This window comes from Oreochromis aureus, linkage group 1 (genome assembly GCF_013358895.1).
Source record: "Oreochromis aureus strain Israel breed Guangdong linkage group 1, ZZ_aureus, whole genome shotgun sequence".
Taxonomy (NCBI): domain Eukaryota; kingdom Metazoa; phylum Chordata; class Actinopteri; order Cichliformes; family Cichlidae; genus Oreochromis; species Oreochromis aureus.
In genome coordinates this window covers 4,368,616-4,393,786 of record NC_052942.1, presented here as the reverse complement: position 1 = coordinate 4,393,786, position 25,171 = coordinate 4,368,616, and the positions used below count along the sequence as shown (strand labels likewise).

General features: G+C 39.1%; 1 protein-coding gene across 1 annotated transcript in view; it reads left to right on the top strand.

Annotated features, from left to right (window-relative positions):
* The first annotated feature begins 617 nt into the window (after nt 1–617).
* abhd17c (abhydrolase domain containing 17C, depalmitoylase) overlaps nt 618–25,171 on the top strand; it is a 36,522-nt gene continuing 11,968 nt past the window's right edge. Inside the window, exons 1-2 of the mRNA XM_031755963.2 lie at nt 618–1,453; nt 19,092–19,271. Coding sequence (XP_031611823.1) covers nt 969–1,453; nt 19,092–19,271 — 665 coding nt within the window. The 5' untranslated portion in view covers nt 618–968. The remainder of the gene's footprint in view (nt 1,454–19,091; nt 19,272–25,171) is intronic.

Here is a 25,171-nt window from a genome sequence, read left to right as displayed (position 1 = left end):
CACAGCTCAGATCACGGGTCAGGTGGAGTGTTTGTTTAAGTTTGTACCTAAACAAGGTTTTACAGTATTAATAAATACCATACTATACGCATCTATTTTGAAGATATTTAATTAAATTCCATTTTATTTTATTTATATAGCGCCAAATCACAAGAAAAATCAAACGGGTATATATTCTACAATAATAAAGCAAAATATAAAGGTAACAACAGTGATTTTAGTGATGGACAGAAAAACACAACTTTATCAGTCACCATGCAGAGCCCGAACCTAAACATTACAGTGTGGGATCAGCCCAAGTCTTTAAAAAACTAGATCTTTGGAATTGAACAGACTGTTTTACCTTAAAGCCCAAAATGTGTGAATGTGTGTGTGAATGGGTGGATGACTGAATGTGGTGTAAAGCGCTTTGGGGTCCTTAGGGACTAAATACAATATACAGGCCATTTACCATTTAAAGCGCAAAATATAAATAAATGAAGGGCGGCTGAGGATTTTTGGATGTGTGTGTGTGAATATTTTTTTTCAATGAAGAAAAGAATGAAGTTTGTTTTTTTCTTAAAATATCTTACGGCTTTTTGTTTTTGTTAAGGCAGGATATCCGGTTGTACCGGAAAACCGGCTTGCCACCATTCAAGAGAAATGGCTGCTTTCTTTATTACAATATATTAGCAACAAAGCTACAGCAAGTAATGTTTTCAAAGGGTAGAACTGTGGTATTGAGACCAGTAGTGGCACAGTTTAGTGGTGTAAAGTAATATAAACCTAAATGTTGTGTCGCAATTTCCGTGAGTTTTGCTGTGAGCCACCTGTATGCCGGCTAGCGAGTAGCTGCAAAGCCGAGACGTCGCTGAGCCCATCTTCCAGCGCTGCTACGGTCTGTTAATGGTACACCGAATCTCGAAACAGATACGAACCGTGTGTTTTGTTTTAGCTGAAGTTAGTAAATCAGGTAACCCAGGGCCTAAATGCCAGAACAAGGCCCCAGGATGAATGGGTTTTCTATTGGTGAGCTGTGCTGGCTGTTCTGCTGTCCACCCTGTCCGAGTCGCATCGCGGCCAAACTAGCTTTCCTTCCACCGGAGCCCACGTATTCCTTGCACACCGACGCTAACGGGGTGACTAGCTTACATTTAACCGAACGGGCGGACTGGCAGTACTCTCAGCGAGAGCTCGATGCAGTGGAAGTGTTCACCACTAGAAGCAGCCGGGGTAACCGGGTAGCATGCATGTTTGTGCGCTGCGCTCCGAACAGTCGCTACACGCTGCTGTTTTCCCACGGTAACGCTGTGGACCTGGGACAGATGTGCAGTTTTTACATCGGCCTGGGCTCCAGGATAAACTGCAACGTGTTCTCCTACGACTATTCAGGCTACGGAGTCAGCACCGGCAAGCCTTCCGAGAAGAACCTGTATGCGGACATCGAGGCGGCCTGGCAGATGCTGAGGAACAAGTGAGTATAATACATGAGTGTTGTGGATCAGACAATGCCTACAAGTGTGTGCTGAGATTGCGCCCACCAGACAAATACTTTGGGCTCAAATTGTGGTCATAAATATTTTGTACTTGTAAATCAGACTGCATAGTTGTGGACTGAGTTTTGTAACCTTGTAAACCAAAATATCTGAAAATGTTATGTGTGCATGTTATGTGTTATCGGTGCATCCACAGATGAGAATTTATGTGTGTGTAAAAAAGATTTACACAAGTTACAGTTTTTTTTGTTTATTTGTTAAGGTCTGCTTACAGATGCAAAGCAAAAAAACATGTGTAAAACTCTGCGCTCAAGTTCCCTGGCTGTGTGTGACTTTCAACTTGCAAGTACGAATTTTCTTCCTTTCCTTTCCTTTATCCTTTCAACAGCTACTGAAAGTTAAGGGACCTAGCTTGTGTAAGTGTTCTGGGATATTTATATAGAGATCCACCAGCTTCAAACTGTATTACCATTCCAGGACCTGAAGCTCAGTAAAGCGCCCTCTGCCAGCCAAACCCATCTGTTCTCTGATTGGATAATTAAATTTGTGATGGACATGACACTGACCAATCAGCTGAAAGGAAGAAAAATCGGGTCAAAAATCGTACTTGCAAGTTGAAACTCACACACAGCTAAAGAACTTGAGCGCAGTTTTACATGTAGGTTTTTACTTTGTATCTGTAACCTGACCTGAACAAAAAAGATTTCTAACTTGTTTAATTATATTTTTTTCAAACACAAATCTTTTTAACACACAAAAATTCTCATCTATAGATGTGCAAACATAAAATTTTCAGATATTTTGGTTTACAAGGTTACAAAACTCAGTTCACAACTACGTAGTCTGATTTACAAGTACAAAATATTTATGACCACAATTTGAGCCCATAAAATGTGGCTAAAGTGAAACAGAGAAGTTGCTGGAAGATTAGATGGCACAAAATTAGTCTTTGCTATAAAGTGACTTGTTGCAGAATCTCAGCATTTTGCTTTTTAGCCAGTGGCTGTTAAAAACGTCATTTCCTACGCTGTTTAGGTGCTAATAAAGCTGCCTGCCCCCAGTACATGCTCAGGGCTAAAGAAAGGTTTGGCAGGTTGAACCACTGGAAATGTGACTCACCTGTTTTCTGCTTTGTAATCAACTGATCTTCCTCCGGTTTCCTGCTCATCGTGGTTTCTATAAATACAGTACAGTATGTTACATGCAGAGGTTTACTTTCATGGATAATTCTAACACCCAAACATGATACATACAGAAGGAAAATCACAAAGAGCTTCTGCGCCCTACTTTAGAAGCAGATACATTTAAAAATCACTGACATTAAAAAGGATCCAAGTTGAATTTTATTTAAATATTGTTCAGTGTGATGTGGACTTTATGTATGAAGGTACAGTAAACAATTTTTTGAATTATTCAGGATTCACGGTCATGCACATTATCACAGAAATGTAGCCAACATGCTCATTTAGTTGATGCTTCAAAAATCAGTTTGTGTGTTTGGTGAAATTTCTTGAGTTCAATTTGAAATAAGCCGACACTGTAAAGCGACTTTGTTCATGCTTGCTCAGTTTGTGTGTTAATAGTTACTTTATCTCAGGGGCGGTCATTTTTATGTAGAGCTCTCCTATCATGCACCACCATCCTGAGTTATTTGGTCCAGCTTTGCTTATCCAGCCCATTGCTGGACAAGCAACTTCACGATCAACCATTTCAGAGGGTCAAAGTCCCTCTCTGCACACACTGACAGCGGTAGCTAAAAGGTTCATTTTATTCTGTCTCTGGATGAAAGTGATGCTGGTCGCTATGCTGTGTTGGAAGACGTTTGCCCAGTGATGCTGCTGCTTCTTCTCGGTCTGCATGAGTCTGCAGACCGAGCTGGTAGCTCAAACATTTTCCTTATAACTAGGGCTGGTTGATTATGGCAAAAATGATAATCACGATTATTTTCACTGAAATTGAGATCTCGATTATTTGACGATATTTATTTAACAATAACAATGTATTGAATAATGCCTTTAAAGATTGTCAAAAAATAATATAAAATAGTGTGCAAATAATGATTACAGTGGAAATGTTTGCAATATAAAAAATAAATGACAAATGTAAACATCTATGTTTAGTGAACTTCAAAATACTGCACAATATTTGATCCACGTCTGACTCCACGAACCCATAATGTTTCCACACCACTGAAGTCGTTTTATCTCTCTTTTCAACCAACGGCATTCTTTCTTCAGCAGCCATTATCCTCTCCTCTACAAATAACTTCTGCTTAGCTTTCCGAGCTTCCCTCGGGTCCTCTTAATTGTTTTTTTTTTTGTTTTTGTTTTTTTTGTCTGTCCCATTTGGTTCTTAAGCCGTCAGAATTGTTGTCTGAAGACCAACAAGGATACCAAATGGATTTATTTTGCCAAATGGATCATCATGGCATTGCCGCATTGGTCCATTTGATCAAACTTTGTTGTTATTATTTATTTTATTTTCAGTTGTTACAGATGGGACAGACATGACGGGGGGATAGGAAAGGGAGAAAGAAAGAGAGGAAGGAAAAGAAAAACAGAAGGGAAAAGGGACAGTGAGAAAGGGCACTTACAAAGACAAAGAGAAAGAAAAAATCAAAAATCAAAAATCTCCTGGATCACCTGTTGAGAGAAAAAGAAGAAAAGACAAGCAAAAAAAACCAAACAAAAACAAAGCAACATACTAAACACAACACCATCACGTTAATCTAGCTGAGTGTGAACAGCAGTAAATACTAAATATTGAAAGTTGTTGTGCAGCACGCAGGACAGACAGCGCACAATGTGCTTTGAAGTAGCAGCTAAGAAAGGTGTAGTTTATGTCTACGAACAGTGAACACCCGTGTGCACACCTGTATGGATCAACGCGCTTGTATACAAAAGGTTTCCCCATGTAACGGTCTGCTAGAGGGTGTGGAGGCCCATAGCCCCGTCCCCCAGGGCATGAAGCAGGCATGGAGGAGATCCAGGCTCCAGACATCCAGAGGCCCCAGAGTGCGAGAGCCCAAGGAGTACCACCGGAGGGGCATCCGTGCCACCTTCCTGGGAAGGGCTGAGGGGATCCCCAGACGAGGGGGTCACCCAGTAGCCACGGAGCAGAAGCCAGAGGGGGCTGCACCGGCGTGCCCGCCGGCTCTGCCAGCGGCCAGCTGGGTCCTCTTAATTGTTGTGAGGCGTGTTCAAAACGCAGAGAGGTGCGCTCGATTTGCCACACGGAGCAGTGTGAGAGTAAAGCACGAGGGAGGTGCTAATAATCGGCTCAGTCATTTTTAATGATCATTGAAAACCCAGACCGTAATCGAGATTAAAATTCGATTAATTGAGCAGCCCTACTTTGAAACCATCTCCAATGAACAGATTTTATTTTTATTTTTATTTTTTTTTTAACTCTCCAGCTCCTCATCGATAGCTTGCCTCATGCCTATGTCCATCTATATGCTGTCTCTGCCTGCAGGACTTGACTAATAATTGAGTTCTTTACTTTTTAACAGTAAAAATAACTGATAGAAGATATTAGATAACTTAATTGTGGTAGGAGAGTGCTGATTGATGTTGGTCAAAGTTACACTGTTTTGTGTGTGTGTGTGTGTGTGTGTGTGTGTGTGCACGCGCGGCGCATTCTGACAGTACACATAATGTGCTTGGTGTGTTGCATGTGCTTCATTTATAATACTTGTGTGTACATATGAGACTTTCTCATCTTGTAAACTCTACCTTGTACCATGCTGGTTATGTTTGCAGGCATGTGCAAAATTATGCTATGTAAAACAGACAGAGAAAGGTATTTGTCATTTTATGTAGTTAATTTAATGAATTACTGCCTTGACATAAAAAAAATAACGTACAATCTGCAATTCAAAGCATGTGCCTGAGCACTTGAGCTTGGAGCTGGGTCGTGTTTTTCACATTCTTGCTGCTCTGACTAAATGATGGGGTGTGTCTGCTGTACAATCCATTGGTGCTTAAAAGCTGCATCAATTCATAAATCATAAGTTATGCTCACTGTTTTTCATTTCAGAAAGTAGTGCACACATAGCAAATGAAATCTGTGAAATTACATTTTGTTTGTCAATTCAAACTATTTAACAGATCAGATTGCTTAGTTATTAACAGTTACTTTTTCATATTAAAATCTTTTAAAAAGTTTAAAAAAAGGTGCCCAACCTTTGTTTTTGCACACACAGCTTGGTGAATATGTGAGTGCTTTACGATTGTTGAGCTCAAAGTGGAAAACTGGGAAGTTCTGACCCATTACCCAACTCTGTATCCAAGTTGCCACTCTCCACTGTGTTATACAATAAACGATCTGTGAGGCATGTTGAACTCATATACAGCAAGAGGTAATATACATTTTACATTAACCTAAAGTACTTATAACTTTCCAGTGTTATTATGAGAGTTCAGTGGATTAAGTATTTAATTGTGCGAAAACTGCCAATCACAATCTTCCAACACGTTTTTGTTTTAATTTTATATTGAAATGAACAGTGATTTGTCCCATTTCTGATGATGAAACAAGAGAATCATAAACCACTTACATTAATTAATTATCACAAAAATTAGGCAGCTAATCCATTTATCAACATCCAATTCCGGACTAAAGTTTTTGCATTTTGTGTCTCTTCATATTTAATGCTCACACTTGTTTCATATACTTAATCAGCACATAAGTGAAAATTACTGTATGTCAAGAAACAGCAGATTTCAACAAACATCAGTGCTTTCATGACTTGCAGTGCAACATTGACATCAAAGAATACAGTTCCTGAATTTATTGTGAACTACTGAATAACATTAGGATTAAAATGACTAAAAACTAAAAAAAGTAAATCAGCAAAATTATTTGCTCTTCTCTTATTTTCGCTCAGTCTGAAGCTGGTGTTATAGTGGACTGGAGAGAGCATGTTCGTTCCCTGCTCCAGGGACTACCCGTCTGCCTGCAGTGAGCTCAGCTGTCAGATGGAGACGGTATACAAGAGTAAGAGTGTATGTGTTGCAGCCACTCTTGCTTGTGCTGTTGATCACAACAGAGCATGCCATTACAACATACAAAGAGCTGAAGTGAAACAGAGTGTGAAAAGTGTCATTGGAACAACTATGTGCTTTTCATTCTTTATTTCATGGTCTTTGAAGTTTTTTTTCACAGTCCTCCGGTTCCTGGTAAACTGCGCTATCCCTCCTGACTCTATTCCCACCTGCCCACCTGTAAACCAATCAGCATTCGGCAGTTGCATATGCCGTATGCCGTGCGCTTCCCATTTGCAGTCAGGATCTCGGAGCCCTGCACAGTAGCGCATCTCACGTGGGTGAAAATCCTTCTCCCCTCTGTCCGACTGAAGAGTGTATGCGGATGGACACATTTGCAGGGCTACAAATCCTGCGTAAGAGTCCTTACTGATGTGTAGTGTAACACAGAACAACATATAATTGGAATGAGCAGATTGGCCCAGTAAGGATCAGAAAATATTTTATTCAAATATCAGATCAGCTTAACAATAGAAAGTCAGTTCAATGTCTGTCTCCTTCATGTTGAATTATATCATAGGCTTGAGGGGGATCATTACGTAAATAAACAAATCAATAATGAACACGTCTGAGGTTAATGTGCCATTTGACACATAGTATTAATGCCACTTAATGGAAACTGAGAGCATCTAATCACATCTAGCATTTAAATGAAACATTTTATCATTCCCCAACACTTTCGGGAGTAGCCTGCATGAGCATAAAACTGGATTAATCATCAGACTGCCTTAGGGAACCTAAGCACCTGAGGAGCAGCTGTATGTTTATTCAATATCTTTTTAATCATATTTTGAGGAAAATCATTACGTGTATGGGCCTTAACACTGGAATTTGATTAAAGTGTCCTTTTACTTGGCCTCTAGGGACTTGGGTTGTTTTGTGCAGCAGTAAGATTTTGAAGATAACGATTTGCTTTAACAAAGATCGGTTGCCTTGGCATTCTGATAATTACTAAATGGTGTTATTGTTCTTTTTCTTTGATGTTACATGTCCATTCACTAGACTTTAAAAATTCAGTTCCTTGTGTTAAATAAACAGCAGCATGTCCCAACAACTCTTGCTTTTTACTTATGTTGACTTGAAATAATTTAAGAAATAACAGAGTAGCTCTTAAAATTAGGCTTGATGGTCACATTAATCATCATGTTCACATCATGTGGATTGTAGTTTAGGGATGGGTATTGATAAGATTTTCACGATTCCGATTCCATTTTCGATTCTGTTTAACCATTCGATTCTTTATCGATTCTCTTATCGATTCTTATTTTTAAAAAAGGAGAACACTAAGGTCGATTAGCTTAGAACTTTGTTTTATATCTTCTCTTTGAACAAGATAGAAATTTAGGAGTAACATGGCCTTACAAACCCAACAGTGAGATCTTAAGAGATCCACAGCCTACGGCTCTTCAATGGGGTGTCACAGGGTCCCCAGGAAAAAAAATTGTAAATGTAAAATAAATATTCTTAACATAACATAAATTTTTCTGTAGCAATTACACAAGAATATCCAGTAATGTCCCTGCCTACAATTAAACACATTCACTTACCGAAAATCGGGGCATCTGCTGTGGCAAATGGGTGCAAGCCTTTGACCACAAACTTAGTCACTGCTCGGTGACATTCGTCTATCCTGGCCTGAAAGGAGACGCTAACGGTAGACTGCAGCGAGAACTGCCAGCATCTGAGCCAGCCAGACTCTGTCTGTCTCATCATGGTCACCTAAATGCACAGTAATGGCAGGTTTTGTAATAAGGCCGATCGCGCTAACATAATATGCACTGTTAGCTGATTATTTACCTGCCGTATTAACGGGAGAGGACGTGCAAACGTTACCGCTGCTGCTGGGTTGAGATTCACGAGTCCAGAGCAGAATTAAAAACACGACATTCATTTAAGTTCATCGCGTGTTTTGTGAGCAAATGCTTTTGCATATTCGTAGTGTTTCCTCCTTTAAATGAAATATCTACTTTGCAAGTATTGCAAGTTGCCCTGTTGTCATCCGTTCTCGTAAAGTATAACCAAACTTTTGAGCGTTGGAGCCGCTTAGGCGCCCTGCCAGGTAAATGCCGCTCCGCAACGTGGTGACATCATTCGGGGCGACTGGAATCGATAAGGGAATCGTTTGCAAAAATGGTAAACAATTCCAAGGAATTGAAACAGTGGGAACCGGTTCTCAACAAGAACCGGGTTTCGATACCCATCCCTATTGTAGTTGATAACATGCTAGCCAATATTCATTGCCAGACTCTTGCACTGTACTAGAAGTAGGAGTGTTCTTCTGTAAGCACCCCATTGTTTATGAAACTAGCTTTTGGCCTATAGTTACATAATGATCTTTAACAGTTGTAGATGTAAAATCTCCTTTAGATAAAGCAGAACCTGGTCACTCTGGTAACTCAGAAAATCAACGATCTAACGAACCGGCAGCTTCTGAGGCCAACGTGGAAAAACTCCTCTAATTTATCTAATGTTGCAAGTGGAAATGTTTTAAGTCGTTCTTTAATCTAGTTCCAAAAGCAAGTCAGTCACCAAATAGAGATGATAATTGATAAGAATTTAGTGATTTTGATTCCATTATTAATATCACTTATTGATTGGATTCCTTATTGATACTCTTATCGATTCTTATTGGGTTTTCACCTGCTCTGCTTTGAGAGTCACCATCATTGCTACGTACATTTGTAAAAGGCCCATAACTGATATTTATTTGAGATTATTAATTTATGGTGTTACAGACTTGCATGTTTCACCCATTCAGAGCCTTTCTATATATAGACATTTTACATGTTCTTCCTGGTGCTCCAGTTTTTCGCCTCATCAGAAAACATGCTGGAGTAAAGTTGGCCATGAGCAGGGCCGTGCAGAGATGATGCTGAAAGTTAAATAGGGGCACATAAAACCAGGCTGAATAACAACAACCCACATTCATCAAGATTCTAATATGAAATTGCATCATACTATATCACTGTCATCTGGCAGGGACGATGCAAAGCAAACGTAGCCTATGTTTTACCTGATGGGTACAATGTTGCTGTTGAGGGGTTGCTGCTGCTCCTGCTGCTGATAGTGCTGGAGGGCAGGGCTGTGTTGATCTGAGACTGTAGACATTAAAAAGTCCATAGGAGATATGGTAGCTGATTAAGCAATTGTTATGAGATAATAATAAAATGCAAAGATCGGTGACAGCGCTTGGAACCGTAAGGCAGCTAAACTGTCAGAGATAAACTAGGCTCTGCCTGTGACTCACTCTTTGCCTCTCTTCCTCCTTCCATCTCCTCATCTAAACTATCACTCTCCACTTGCTGTCCATCTGAGAACAAGGCACAGTCTGCTATTGCATTAATCTATTTTTAATTATCCACACTTAAAAACTCATGCACCATTAATCCATAATAAAGTAATAATAGAAAAATGTTATAGAACCAAAACATTGTGCTTATTATTATTTTTATACTTGAATACCTCTGCAATGCAACAACTGGTACATGTGTCATTGTTACCGGTGCTCTTTGTAATCCAGCTGGTGAGAGATCCACTGCCTCACACAGCTCCTTTTGTCACCGTTTCCTCCTCATGTTCTTACAAGGCATGTGTGGACAATGTTATGTCATGATTAATTTTTTTTTTTTTTTAATCTATACATATAAAATACACACATGGACATACAGTGATATTTTATACCTTCTCCAGAATACTGTATATACTATGGCCACAAGTTTACATCATGGTGCTGATCCAGAATCCTTCCCTTATTATTTATTCCCAGTGCTATAATAATAAAGTAATGGGGATAAAAAAATTAAGTAATAAATATAAAATAATGTAATTATGAGGATTCAGTTTGTTTGACTATCCAGTTTGTGCTGGCAGAAAGCCTATTAAATGTTTAAACTGTAGAGCTACAATAATTTTGCTGCTGTAAAATCAGCAGTTGGTCATATTTGAAATATAAATCTAATATATTCTATTAATGTATTTCTTTAAAATAGTGTTTTTTCATAATATCGTAATTATAATAATCCATAATTATGTGCATATGCATATTAGATTTTAGTGAAGTATAAGTCGTGCAGAAAGGCAGGGAAAAGCCCTGTAACTTACTTTAAAACTAAATATGTTCCCTAAAACAGTGGTCAGAGCTACAGAGCCATGACACCCTTACCCAGTTAGCTAGCAGCTAATGACCAGCACTACTTGTGTATTTAATAAAAGGAAAGGTAATGCTTTGTCATGCTGTTGCACACACAGGACGCTCATTTGTTTCAAATCGTCAGTTGTCACAAAACAGTTTGCCAATTGTACATAATAGGCTAAAACTCCTGTGTTACAGACTACAGTGTATGCTGTACACCCTACGTACTGGTTTTTGTTGCAAGGGGGGAGCATTGGTCAATGGTAGTCATGTGACTGATGCAAGCCAGATCTTTTTATTTAGCAAAACTGTGATTAATAGTTAAATATCATTGTTGAGGGGCACAGGCAGGACTCCACACTAGCACACAAATTAACAAAATAAATAAAAATTTGCTTCAAGAAAAGGGCACTTGGGGCACCCATTAGGAAAGAGGCATGTACTCTAGGGCTGCCACAAACGATTATTTTGATAGTCGACTAGTCACCGATTATTTTTGCGATTAGTCGACTAATCAGATCATGCATCCATTGGACGTAAAATGTACAGCTTATTGCACCAGCATGCATCTGCTCTTATATAACTATCATTAGCTTACAGCTTTAAGTGTTTAAGGTATGTGCTAACTAAAAATAAAGACAAGATGATAGTTTATTACACTTTTAATGAAATTTGCAGATTGTTTCAGTGAAGTTTAATAAACTCAGCTGTCTGCTCCTTGCTATCTAAAATATAACGGGACACCGGAGTATATTCTCGAGCATCTCACACTTCTGATAATCAGTTGTCTGCTTGACGTTTATTCATCTGTGCAAAAACTATAACTTTATTTCTCAGCCAAACTAATTTACTCAGGAACAAATAAAATACTAAAAAAAAAGCCAAACAATAACATTTTTAAGTTATCTAAGTGACTTATATTACATGTTTAACCTGAGTAGCGAAAAGACGGCGGGGTTTGAAAACGATTTGCCGGGAGTCCGTGTTCTCACAGGCTCTAGTGAGCCTTGCCCCGGCTCGCTATCGAGCTAGTGGGTAACAGACGTCTCCAAAAACGTCGGAGCGCTTTTTGAAAATATGTGGTGTCTTGATAAACTGAGCAGATATTTGAGGTTTACACAGCTACATTCTCACCTGAAAATATGTTAAACGTTTATTTTGTGACCCAGAAAGAATAATAAGAGTAATATTAAAACTAACTAGCTTCCGCCATTGTTGACAACTGCGCTGGGCAGCGCTATGAATTCTGGGACACAGTTTCTTCTTCTTCGGGTTTAACGGCAGCTGGCATCCTTGTACATGCAGTGCTGCCATCTTCTGTTTCAGTCCGTTATTACACTCTTAAATACTACTACTTATTCCTGCGTCTTTTGAGATCTTACAAAGCTTCAAACGACGCGTCGACTATTAAATTAGTCATCGACGATTGTAATAGTCGACGTAATCATGACTAGTCGACTAATCGTGGCAGCCCTAATGTACTCAAGGACATATGTCAGTATATCGGCCGCATCGCCAGTAACATCAAATCCTCTGCTAAAAACTTTGGTATCACTTTTGATCAGCACCAGAATTTTGAAACTCATATCTCAAAGATTACCCCGTCTTGTTTCCTTCATCTGAGAAATATTACGAAAATCAAAACTTTACTGTCAGTCAATCATTTTGAGCTTTTAGTAGACACTTTAATTTTCTTCCACTCTGATTATTGCATTTCACTTTTGACAAGTGTCTCTTAGTCCTCCATAGCTCCTCTACAATTAGTTCAGAACCCACCAGCAAGGCTGCTAACAAAAACTAGCCAGCGGTCACATATTATAGTTGTCCTTGCATCCCTTCACTGACTTCCAGTGAAATTCAGAATCCACTTTAAAATTAAGTTACTGATAAAGGCTCTACATTCACAGGCCCCTGCTTATTTAGCTGAGATTTCTAGGACCTTATCAATGCAGCCCGCCTCTCCGATCGTCTAAACACGGCTTCGCTCTGATTTTGAAACCAGAGATGATCATGCTTTTGAGGTTGTACTGCCCAAACAGCCTTCTTCAGTCAGTCAGGTTGACTGTTATTTGTTTTAAATGAATGCTAAAAAACATATTTTTATAGGTTGGCGTTTCCTTAATCCGTTCCCCTTCATTCGTTGCCATAGTTTGAAAACACGCGTGCATGGTGTGTGTATGTTGGAATGAATGTATGTCAGTATGGCTGATTATGTGTGTGTTTGTGTCTGTGTGTATACTTCTTCTCTTCAATTGTGTGTGTGTGGATCGAAATTGAGAAGAATTTTGCGATTTGATTCCATTGTTTTTATCACTTATTGAGTCTCATTCGCTCCATTTTTAGAGTCACCACTGTCTCAAAGTAATTATCTTGCATTCATGCAAGACAGTTACATGCTGAATAACCAGAGTTCAGGCATACCAGGTGAGGGTAGCTCTAAAGAGTGTAAAAAGTCAGTTATTGTGTGTTTGGTAGTCTTTGCTTGCTGGGAATAAAGGGATCTGCAGGTGTCAGTGAGTAGTATTTTCTGCTTATTTTTGCCTTAATCTCCAATCTTGGTCCAAGCCCCACAGAGGACTCTCGTTGACTGCTTATTGGAAGAAGCGGACCATCAAGGAGTGGGGAGGTGCGCCCAGAGGTGGCTTTAGTACATGGGCACGTTGCACTTGCTCTATTCCCAGGTCACACTCTTGGTTTAGTCCCGTATTTTCAGCCAGCTCTGACTTTATCAGGTTTTCTATAAAATTTACAGCAGAGTTGCCTTCTACATCTGTTAGAATACCATAAATTCTGATATTAAGATGGGAGAGCTGTCAGGCACTTTTTTTCTCCAGTGCCCTTTGGCTTCTATGTAGCTGTGAAAGAGTGTCCTTTACGCCAGTTCACAGTAGTTCAGTTCCTTGGAATTGTTAGTCTGCCACTTATTGGTTCCACTGCACTGGAGTCTGCGCTACGGTCACTTGATTTCAGTTTGTGTACCGGTGGATGAAATTTGTGGCGCAGTCTATAGTCTACAGCGTTGATATGGAGAATATTTTTATGTTTATTGGCCAAAAGGACAAGGTTGAAAAGTGGAAACTGCATTCAGGACAGAAACAACTGCATTATGCTGCTTCCACAACTTTGGCTCTTTGCAAGCGCCTGCACAGACGCTGAGTAAATGCTGACCCGCAGCCCAGCATTTGGACCCTGAATATCCACGGCGCCAAAAGGAGTGATGAGCAGTCAGCTGGAGCCTCCGTTTTTACCTTTTCATGTTTCTACAGTAGACTCACTGTAATGATCACTTTGAAGTCAACTTGTGCTGGTTTTCATCTTTGATTTGTGCTGATGGCTTTTTTTCATACCTAAAATACTAAGAGAAATATCATATATCTGTGCTCTTTTAGGATAGGGATTTGTGTTGGTGTGTGGGACTGTATATGCCTATAGGTTTATATTGTAAAATGGTAATTATGATTTCATTTTTTACAGAGAAATTTAAAAGTAATGTGTAGAGGTAGTGTAACAAGTTACCTTCTCCTTGGAGTATTTAAGTAACGCAGTGGATTTGTGTAATATGTGTAGTACATGTAGAGCTGCCACGATTAGTCGACTAGTCACGATTACGTCGACTATCAAAATCGTCGACGACTGATTTAATAGTCGACGCGTCGTTTGAAGCTTTGTAAGATCACAAAAGACGCAGGAATAAGTAGTAGGATTTAAAAGTGTAATAACGGACTGAAACAGAAGATGGCAGCAGTGCATGTAAAGGATGCCAGCTGCCGTTAAACCCCGAAGAAGAAGAAGCTGTGTCCCAGAATTCATAGTGCGGCCCAGCGCAGTTGTCAACAATGGCGGCAGCTAGTTAGTTTTAATATTACTCTTATTATTCTTTCTGGGTCACAAAATAAACGTTTAACATATTTTCAAGCTGTAAGTTTTACGTCCAATCGATGCATGATCTGATTAGTCGACTAATCGCAAAAATAATCGGTGACTAGTCGACTATCAAAATAATCGTTTGTGGCAGCCCTAAGTACATGACTCGTTTTTTAATAATCACCCCAAGTATAATCACAACAAAGAGGGGAAATGCCTCCAACACGCACAAATATTTGACCACATATCAGGCAATTAATTTGCACAAATATAATGTCTTTGATATTCTGCTCAACGATGGTGGTAGCTCTCAAAGCAGAGCCAATGACAAACAATGAGACTCAATAATGGAACTGGTAAGGAGTCAAATTGATAGAGATAATGGAATTGGGATCACTAAATTCTTATCAGTTTGCAATATAATGTTCCACTGTTCTGTACTGCGTCCCTCTGTTTCTCCAAATTGTTTTTTAATTCCTTCAATATGAAGCAGTTTCTTGTATTTTTCAGTTGTTCTGCTGTCAGGTTTTCCTATTTGTTTTCTTAAACTAACTGCAGAATTGAACTAGGTGTTTTTAAATTCAGAACACACGATGCCACGGCTTCCTTTAGTCTCTCTCGAATTATTTAGTAGGTTGTCAATTTCTTTACAATTGCCATGTTGGGCCTCCATGGACCACCTTGAAAGTAGAGGCGCTGTACAAGGCATTGTCCCTATGGTGACAAATGTTGCCTTAAAACTTGTATTTTGTTGACAAATGTGCAAGTTTCAAATGACATGCACACTAATGACTCAATCTTGGTCATTGTTGAACTGGACTCCACGGCAGCCGTCGTGGTCCTGCACATAATTGCATCGATCACAGTGTTGAAGAACAGAGGGGATACCGCATCACCTTTGCTGAAGCTGGGTCTGCATTATCTTCTCCAGAGATTATGGCTCTTAAGCATTCCACCACTGTTTTTCAGTGTTGACTGACTCCTGATATTTCACCCTGACAAACAGGTAATATCCGTAAATTTCTCTATTTTCAAGATGTTCCACTGGGTGTTTTAAAATGTATCTGTAACTTTTGGCCATTTTTTAAAAACACATTTATAGATTTTGATGGTCTGTTTTGGGCTCATGAAAGTCACTTGATAATGTCCAGGTCCTTGGTCTTCTTCTTCTTTTTTTTTTTTTTCTCATTTTTTAGTAGCCATGATATACAGTTGCATTCATTCTCAACAATGAGTCTCTTTTCCTTACAATGTGCTGTCTGGTGCTCCAAAGTCCAGTGATTTGTGAGTCAGATGGCACCCAGTGGGGACTTTGTCCATCCATGTGTCAGGTCATAATCAGCTGTCAAGATGACTGCGCAGTTCAGTAGCTGCTTATCAGAGGAAGTACTTGTCTAGGCTAAAAGATTAGTCACACCCAAGCTGTTATCTGAAGAGCTGTTACAATGACATCTCTTCATAGGGGACGTACAACACAGCACCTCTACTCCAAATCCTTTGTAAAGCTGGATTTGGAAACAGAAAGGTTTTTAAAAAAAAAACTTCTTTGTGTGTTTGCTGTGGTATAGTTTCTGTTTTCTGTTTCCCAGCACTGTAAGGGAATGGGAGGGTTTGTTTTAAGCTTCCTTTCCAGATTGTGAGTGAAGGCAAGAGAACACGCCATCCAGAATCTCCTCTGCTTGATAGACTAACTGGCCTGTTTTCTGTCAGAACTGCAGTACTTTAGAAGAGAAGCTGGGAAACGCTATGCCAGTTTCCAGGTCACGTCTAATGGTTGTCTACTCTTTACCACCCAGTGTGTGTTGACACTGGGCAATCCCTCGACTTGTAGAATGTTTCTTCAGAAGCACTCTTGGTTCTGCATGTTGATCCACTGTCATACTGTTACTGAAAGAATTTGTCACTAATTAAATTATAGGGCCACAACAATTCATCAATTAATTCAAATAATTTGATAATAAAAAAATCCTTCACACAAATTCTTTGCTTCGATGCTTCTTTTAATACTCTGCTCAAGTGTTTCACACACATTTGCGACTAAAGATAGACCTGCAATACAAACGTACTTAGGAGCAACATATGAATAAAAGGTTTGACCACATTAAGCCCACTCAACTGAGATGGTGAGCTCAGGTTCAGTGAAAGAAAACATGTTTCTAGCGTTGAGAACAGCAGAAACTACAGCAAGGCAGGTTCAGTTTGTTATGAATCTCATAATTATTTTAATACACCAGTAGGGTGATAACATAAAGATCAATTTCATTGTCATCTAGATTTATACTAGATGATAAAAGCAGTGCAGCTCCAATAACACAAGAAATGAGTTTATGCTTGAGAAAAAGAATTGTTGGTACTCACAAAGCAGGAGATGAATATAAAAAGTTACTATAGTGTTATGAAATGCCAAGAAATGGAGTGGGAATCAAGAAATTCAAAGAGAGCCACAGAGTACAGAACGGGCCTGGCAGAGGCAGGAAGCAAAAGATTCCAAAGACACTGGGAACAAACTAGCAAGAATTGTCTTCCAAGACAGAAGTTGAATGACTTGGCCAACTTGGGAATTCTAGTCTCAAAGAAGACAACCACTAGAACACTGAATAAGAATGGACAGCGAGGTCGTAGACCAAGAAAATCACCACTTCTGCAGGCGAGACACCTTCAAGACAGAGGACAATGTGGACAAAGATTATGCATACTGGAACTGCATCCTTTTGTTTGATGAAACTAGAGCTCTTTGGACATAGAGACGCTGCTTATTTTTGGAGAAAGAGGGGAGAGGCGTGCATCCCAAAGAAACATTCTTCAAGTATATCTGGAACCAGGAATCCAATCAAATTCAAAGGAATCATGAATCCCTTTCAACATCTGTGGGGTGAACTGAAGGTCCAGAGAGACTCACTCTTTCACAAAAACACTTATTTCTATGCTTAAGTGCTTTTTATCTAATATTCACTCTAATATCATTAAATATCTTGCACAAGGGTATTTGGCATGAAGACCCAGGCAGCACCCAGGGATCGAAATGCCAACCTTATGATTAGTAGATGACTGTTGGCACCAGGGTCTATCAGGTCTAATAATTTTGAACGTGGTAAAGTCTTTCTTTTTCTATGTGCAAAGTAGGTATTTTAAAATTAACTATTCAATTTAGAAAACTGCTGAACGTTAAACTGAATGTTAAATGTACAAACATAGGCTAAACTCAAATGACAATAATATAATATAAATATTTTGATGACTAGGTTGAAAAAAAAAAATATTATACTCAAAAAAAAAAGAGAACACAAACATAAGACATCCCAGATCTGAATGAATGAAATATTCGTATTAAATACTTTGTTCTTTACACAGTTGCACTAGAGTGTAACACAAAGATGACCTCCGTGGTCCCTGCTGCCAAGGATGGACCAATGCTAGAGCAGGGCTTGTAGCTTCAGCACAGAATAGTTTATTTTCCTGCTGAGGTAGAATCGTCAAGGTGGGCACAACCAAAACAAAACAAAGCATTCTGTAAAGGAAACACAACTAATTTACCTAACTTACCTGCCCCCACCCCCACTGCCCCACAGCCCCACAGCTACCAGGTCTATTCTTTTTAATAGTAATTATTTAAAATATTTACAGTATGTACAAAAATAATATAGTTTTTCATTTTTTATAGAAAATTGATTACACTGATACACAACTAAACACGCACACAGCCTTGTTGGAAGCAGGAAGTAGGTGGGGTGCAGCCAGTCTTGACAGGTCCTAAGTTATACTTATTTATAAGATGATCAGCTTCAACCTGGAACTTACAAAAGCGAAAACACAGCAGAGAATACGAACGCCGAGGTGTGGAGGAGCAATAAACACGTATTAAAATTAAATTAACTTTTATAAATACATTATATAATTTCATTACAGATTGTAAAATTAAAATACACATCCATGTATTTTTCCCACAGAAAAATGAATGGATCTCAGGATTCCTGACTGTTTGGATGTTCTTGGGAACAGAGACTATTTTATTGCATAAAATATCACTGATCACATTTTGCAGACATGAGCTGATTGCACTGCTTGGTACGTCCGACTGGATGAGGAAAAAATCACCTGACTCAAAGTGATTCTCCACCAAACAGTCCTCATTCATAAAGTGCTCTACAAACTTGAACGTTACAGCTAACAGCTGGACTTCCCTGTTTCACTTTGGTCTCTTGTTGTCGGCTGGCTAGAGTACAGAAAAACCTTCATCTTATTTATTTTTTAGCAAAAACCCATTGTTGCAGCCAGGGGCAGCACAAATGTGACCCTTTCAGACTGCTTTTTAGTTTTAGTATTCTTGTAATGTAAGTCTCTTAGCAGCAACCAGCTAACCAGCCTAGTGACATCAGGCTTTGTACTGGCAGCAGGCGCTGCTAAACATGTTCTAAAACTTCTAATTTAAGCACTTAGTACTTAAACCCGGCTTCACAGATGGTTTAAATTAGCCTGTAGTCGTGCATGTAGTTTTTCATGTGTGAAGTTTCCTTATGTATGCTAAGTAACATCATAGTATAAATTAATGTGGCTTTTCTGTGTGTCTTTGTAAAGGTATGGTGTAACTCCTGAGAATATCATCTTGTATGGTCAGAGCATCGGCACGGTGCCCACCATTGATCTGGCTGCTCGCTATGAATGTGCTGCCGTCATCCTACACTCACCACTAATGTCGGGTTTACGGGTGGCCTTCCCTGACACACGCAAGACTTACTGCTTCGATGCCTTTCCCAGGTATGTGTTAAAGACACAATCACACACACATACATGTCACAACATTTTACAGTTTTATTGTAACACTGATGCGTTAAAGCTCTCTGATACAAAGGTAAAAATGTAACTTTCTGTCAGGCAACTGTTTCACGGTTAGTAGGAGGGAAAAGAGTAAAATTAATAGAAGAAGAAAAAACTCTGAGCTCAAGTACTTTCTGTTTCTGGAACTGAAAAGTCTCTTTGTCATATTTGTGTAAGCACTTTTTGATGTATGTATGTATAAAAAACCAAACAAACTTAGAAACTTAAAAATCTTAGTTTTTATTGCACCCATAATATAAGGAAATAGCGGATGCATTTATTCATTACCAAAAGTAAATTTCATATATGCTCATATATTTGAAGGAGCAAAAGTCAACATGAAGACAAAACATAAAACACAACAATAAAAGGAAGCACAGAGATATTTGCTCTGGAGTCGTGCAGCAACAGATGTGGCCGCAAGGTCACATGTGGTTGCCTCTGAAGCAGAGGTTGGAACCAATGTTCCCTCTAAGCTGCGCACGTGCGCACTTGCGCACTGCTGGCACGGTCTCTGCGCACAGAAAATCTGCGTTGCGCACAAAAAAAATTAACCTGACTTGAAATTAAAAGTAATACTTTAACAATTCTGTTTTGCAGTGTTAGTCAGTGAGTGACTGGCTGCTCCTGTGTGGGATTAGAACGATGCCACTTTATCCTATAGTCCAGCCAATAATGCGATTCACATTCGTATATACGCAGCCAATCAACGTCGCTGACAGGCTATGACAGCGTCCTTATGTGCCGACACCGGTGTTTTAGCTAGCAAAGCGGTGTGGCTGATGTGGAGTGAAGCCACATTAATGACAACGTGTCCAACCATTGGAGATGTGAGCAGGACAGACGGAACAACTGACGGAAAAAGTGTGGACTTTATACCAGTTTTTAAATTGTGTTGATAGGCCACGTAAAACCAGAGTTGTGATTAAAAAAAAAATATATGCAGTGTTTGGTTTTCTTCCTGAATACTATCGTTGTTTATATTTACTGCGGGAAGAAACGGTAAAAACGGCGTTTTATAAGAAAAAAGGCTCGAAAGCCTGTGAGCAAAAACAAACTCCGCCACCCTCTCCCTTTGCTATTCGTCCAAAAAAGTACCGTGTCGACCAATCAAAAAATGATATGGCAACGTGGCATCTAGTTGTTAAGAAACGGGGGGAAGTTTTAGGAGTGACGGCGGTGTTCTGAGATGTGAGAGATTTGCGACGTTTAGCGCAAATCTTGTGTAGTTAGTGTGTAGTTAGTGTGTAGTGTAGTTTTGCTGTGTGTGTCAGAACAATGAGGCGGCTGCTGAATGTTACAGGTGTTACAGCAGTGATACAGCTCCTGTTGTCAGGCCTGCAGGTATCAGGCTGTTGTTCTCCTTTATCTCATAGTGGACAGAAATGATTTTTTGGAGTGGCACAAATAATTTGTGTGGCATCAGATTTGATGCAGAACAGCTGATTGTTCTGTAAATAGTTTGAAATGTTTATTTAAAAATGCCTTGTCTGCATTTAAAAAAAAAAATAGCTGCAAAAAACTTTGTTGTTTGCCAAACTGAGTTACTTTTTTGAAGAAGTAACTATATAATTAATTGCCCAACATTGGTCATTATATGCTGTATTTTGCAGACAGAGTTACAGACTCTCTCCCAGACCACAGACTCATAATACAAGTCAGAGCTTTTTTTAAAAAAAGAAAGAAAGTTGTGTTTTCAAAATTGGAGTTCAAGTTATTTTTACTTCCAATAGTGTTAACATACTACACAGGTCAATGACTAGATTCTTTTTACATTTTCATTGTAAGTGGGCTAAAGCAGTTAATTAAAAGTAGTCTAACATAAATGTAAATGCTGTAATTTGATTATTTTAATAAACCATGTAACTTGGATGGATTAGATGCTGGCGTGACCACAGTGCACACGTCTGATGTCGCTCACAGTGGTCCAAGTGTCCGCTCAGGGAGTTTGTGTGTTCGCTCAGACACATGAAATATTAGAGGGAACATTGGTTGGAACGTAAACAAAATTCAAGTTGGCATGTAAAAACTTGGTGTTGGTCTATGGGAAATGGCATTTGTAAAAAGTGGCAGCAACAAATTAAATATTCATTATGTTTTTGGGTTTTTTTTTTTTGCTTGTCCTGTCTGGACTGTAGCAATGAGAATGATTGTCTGAAGCCCACGAAAGATGCCCAACAGATTGACTTTCCCAAGTGGATCGTTACAGCGTTTACCATACTGGTCCACTTGATTGTTGTGGTTTGTTCGATGTTTATTATTTATTTATTTTTACTTTTAAGTAGTGCTGTCAATAGATTAAAAAAAAAAATTAACTAATTAATCTCACAGTTTTCTGTAATTAATTGCGATTAATCGCAATTACTTGATCAACAGCCTGGCTGCAATTACACTTTTTCAACTTTATATTTAAGCTTGTAACAGACATTTATGCAATATAATGAAGTAAATGCAGAATAAACACAAAGAATGTTAAATGCTTAAATTCAAAGCGAATTTGAATAGTTTTCTTCAGTCTTTTAACACAGGGTCTCTCCTGTGATATACAACTTTTTTAAAAAAAATACCTATATACTAATAGGTAAGTATACACTAATATATAATATATATTAGTGCTCTCAAACAATTACAATGTTTAATCAGATTCATCACAGGGTTACTGTGGATTAATTTTGATTAATCACGATTAAATATCATTCATTTTTATTCTATATTAATCGCATTTCATTTTGCATGAGCAAACAGACTCGAGAAAAAAGGGAAAATATATGCACTTAACATGTTTATTGGACACCTTGAACATTCATGTTAACAAAAAACTCTGTAAACATTTATCCTCACTCTCTCTGTCACTCTTGGGGAGGCTTCAAGTCCTTGAAACGAGGAACCAAAGCGATGTAAAGCGCCTGTTCTCAACGATATTAACAGGTCTGCAGTTTGTTGCAATCCACTTGGCAACTGTGTAGATCAGTATGTCTGAGGTAGACGTACTGAGCCCCCGATGCTCCGTGAGTGGTTTGTCGCAAGCTGGGTGACACGTTAGCCAAAGTGCTAGCAGCATCCCCGACTACCGTATGCTTTGCTTCAATGTGATATTTTAAGCTGGAAGTGCTTTGGTGAAAATAAAATTCCTTCTTGCACAATGTGCATAATACTTTATGTCGGTCGACTGTTCCGTCTTGTTATTTTTTTAATACTCAAATTTCCCATCAAGAGGGCAAATGTGCGTTTATCATCTTCCATATTGAGTTGATTGGTTCAGCTGCCCGTCACTACCAGATCAACTGCACATTGGCGCATGTGTGACGGTAACTCTACTTGGACAAACTGCCCGAAATCCATTAACAGAAACGTTTCAGGGATTTTGAGTCATTCTGCACTCCAGATGCGTTAATAGCGTTACATTTTTTGTATCGCGTTAATCGTGATGACGGCGTAATCTGCGTTAACACGTTAATTTTAACAGCACTACTTTTAAGTTATTAGATTCATACTAAAGGACTAAAAGGACTAGGGATAGGAAAGAGAAAGACAAGGAAAAGAGAAGTTGGGAAGAGAAACAGAAAGACAGAGGAGAAGAGAGACGGAGAGAAAAGACACTAAAAATGCATTTGATCACCTGCTGGGAAACCCCCCCCCCCCAAAAAAAACAAGCACAAGGAAAACAACACAGTAGGGAAACCACAGCAACAACCAACATAAGCATAAATAGCAGTAAATAATAAATATTGAACGTTACTGAGCAGCAACACAAGACCGACAACCCACGATATGTTTAGAAGCAGCAGCCAACCAAGATGGTGTGTGTCTGTGAACCCCAGTTAGTACTCAGGTGTGTGAGGAATCAAAACAGTGCAGACTGCAAAGTGTGTCAAAAGCATGTTGCCACAAAGGCAACTAACATTATCTGAAGCAGTGCCATCCCTGCACAGCTGACTGTTAACCTGCACAGTGCAAGACTTTACACTCCTGCCTTACGCCAAAAGAGACAGTAATATCACAAGCACAACAGGCTGCTTTACTGTAAAAACCATGCCAGCAACCACAGTCATAAATGTCAGAGTTCCGTGGCTGATTAAAGTAATTGGCCCTCATTGGCTGTAGGGTAGGGGTGGCTGTAGCTCAGGAGGTAGAGCAGGTCACCTACTGATCAGAAGGTTGGTGGTTCGATCCCTGGCTCCTCCAGTCTGCATGTCAAGTATCCTTGGGCAAGATACTAACCCCAACTTGCTCTCCGATGCGTCCATCGGAGTATGAATGTGTGTGAATGTACTTAGTAAGCACTACGTGTAGATAAAGTGCTTGTGAGAATGGGTGTGATTGGGTGAATGCGATATGTTGTATAGAGCGCTTTGAGTACTCTGTGAGAGTAGAAAAGCGCTATATAAGAATCAGTCCATTTACCATTTACCATTTACCATTACTAATTCTTTAGCCGTGAACATTTCTGTAAGCTAGCACAAAGATTATAGACCAGGGATGTCAAGTTTAGGGCTCAGAATCATCCAGGCAAAGAAGCTAATCTGCTGGACTGCAGTGGACAAAGGTCATAAATTTGGGGCATTTAACTGTTTCACAAGTTTTACAGCTTTTCCTGCGGGTAAAGACCTCTCCCGTGGCAGTTCATACTACACTACAGTAGTTAAGTAATAAATAAACAGTTAAATGACAAAGAACACAATAAAAAATAAAAATATAGCATTTTTTGTTAAGTTTTAAAGTTTAAGTTTTATAATTAAAGAACAGTTTGAGCAACGAGTTTAACTTTTCTGTAGTTTGATACATTTATTTCTTCCGATTTAAGGCCGTTAATCGTGTTGCCAATGTAGAAAAATGACAGACTGTTGCTGCTGCACTTCTTTTTGTATTTTTGGACATTATAATATCTCCTGGATTAAAAGTGCAGTTAAACGTCGATACACTTACAGGAAGAGGAGTTTCCCTGATCTGGCCCACTTGGGATTAAAGTGGGCTGTATGTGGACCACCATGTAAAATGAGTTTGAACCACAACTTTGTCATACTTTACAATGACATTAGATGTGTGCATAACTGCCCACATGTACTATAGAAATAAGTGCTTAAATTTTTTCGAGCATGTTTAGTGATACCTTGTGTCAGTATAGAACATGACATCAGTGGTTTGGTTTATGCTAATAGATTTACATTAGTTTATGTTAGCTAACTAATAACAGAACCAATAACTTTTGTGCTGCCCCAGGCTCCAACACAAAGATACTGTCCATTTTCACTGTCTGGCTCCTAAGCAGTCAGTGGTTTTACTTTGTTTGGCTGGCTGACATGAGAAAATCCAGATTTTAGCTATAATGTTTAGGTTTGTTAAGCGAGAACAGTGTGAAGGAGCTTATTCAAGCTTATTTTTAGTCATTTGATTTATGATATATACTGGTTATATTGGTTGTATATTGGTGGATAGTTGTTGAAAGATTTTCTCCTGCCATTGGCTGCCCCAGCAAACTTCGTTCCTTGCAGCACAGTCTAGTGGATATATATCAGGTTGAGATGATAAAGCCTCTGTGTAGTAGATTAGTGTGCTTATTCCTAATGTTTAGAAATGTTATTCATCCATTCATCTATTTTAATCATTTATTCATTTGTAACTTGTCAATGGTTTGCAGGCTAAGCGGGGAAGTATATATATGTTATATGTATGTTCTTCTACTCAAAACCTAGTTCCTCTGAGGGACTCTCACGGCACTCCTTGGCCAGATGGAATATGTAATGCCATCATTTGGGAGGCGTCCTTGTCAAATACTTGAACCAGTAGAATTGACTCTTTCTGACATGTGAAAGGAACATTTATTCTGCTTTGCTTTTCAC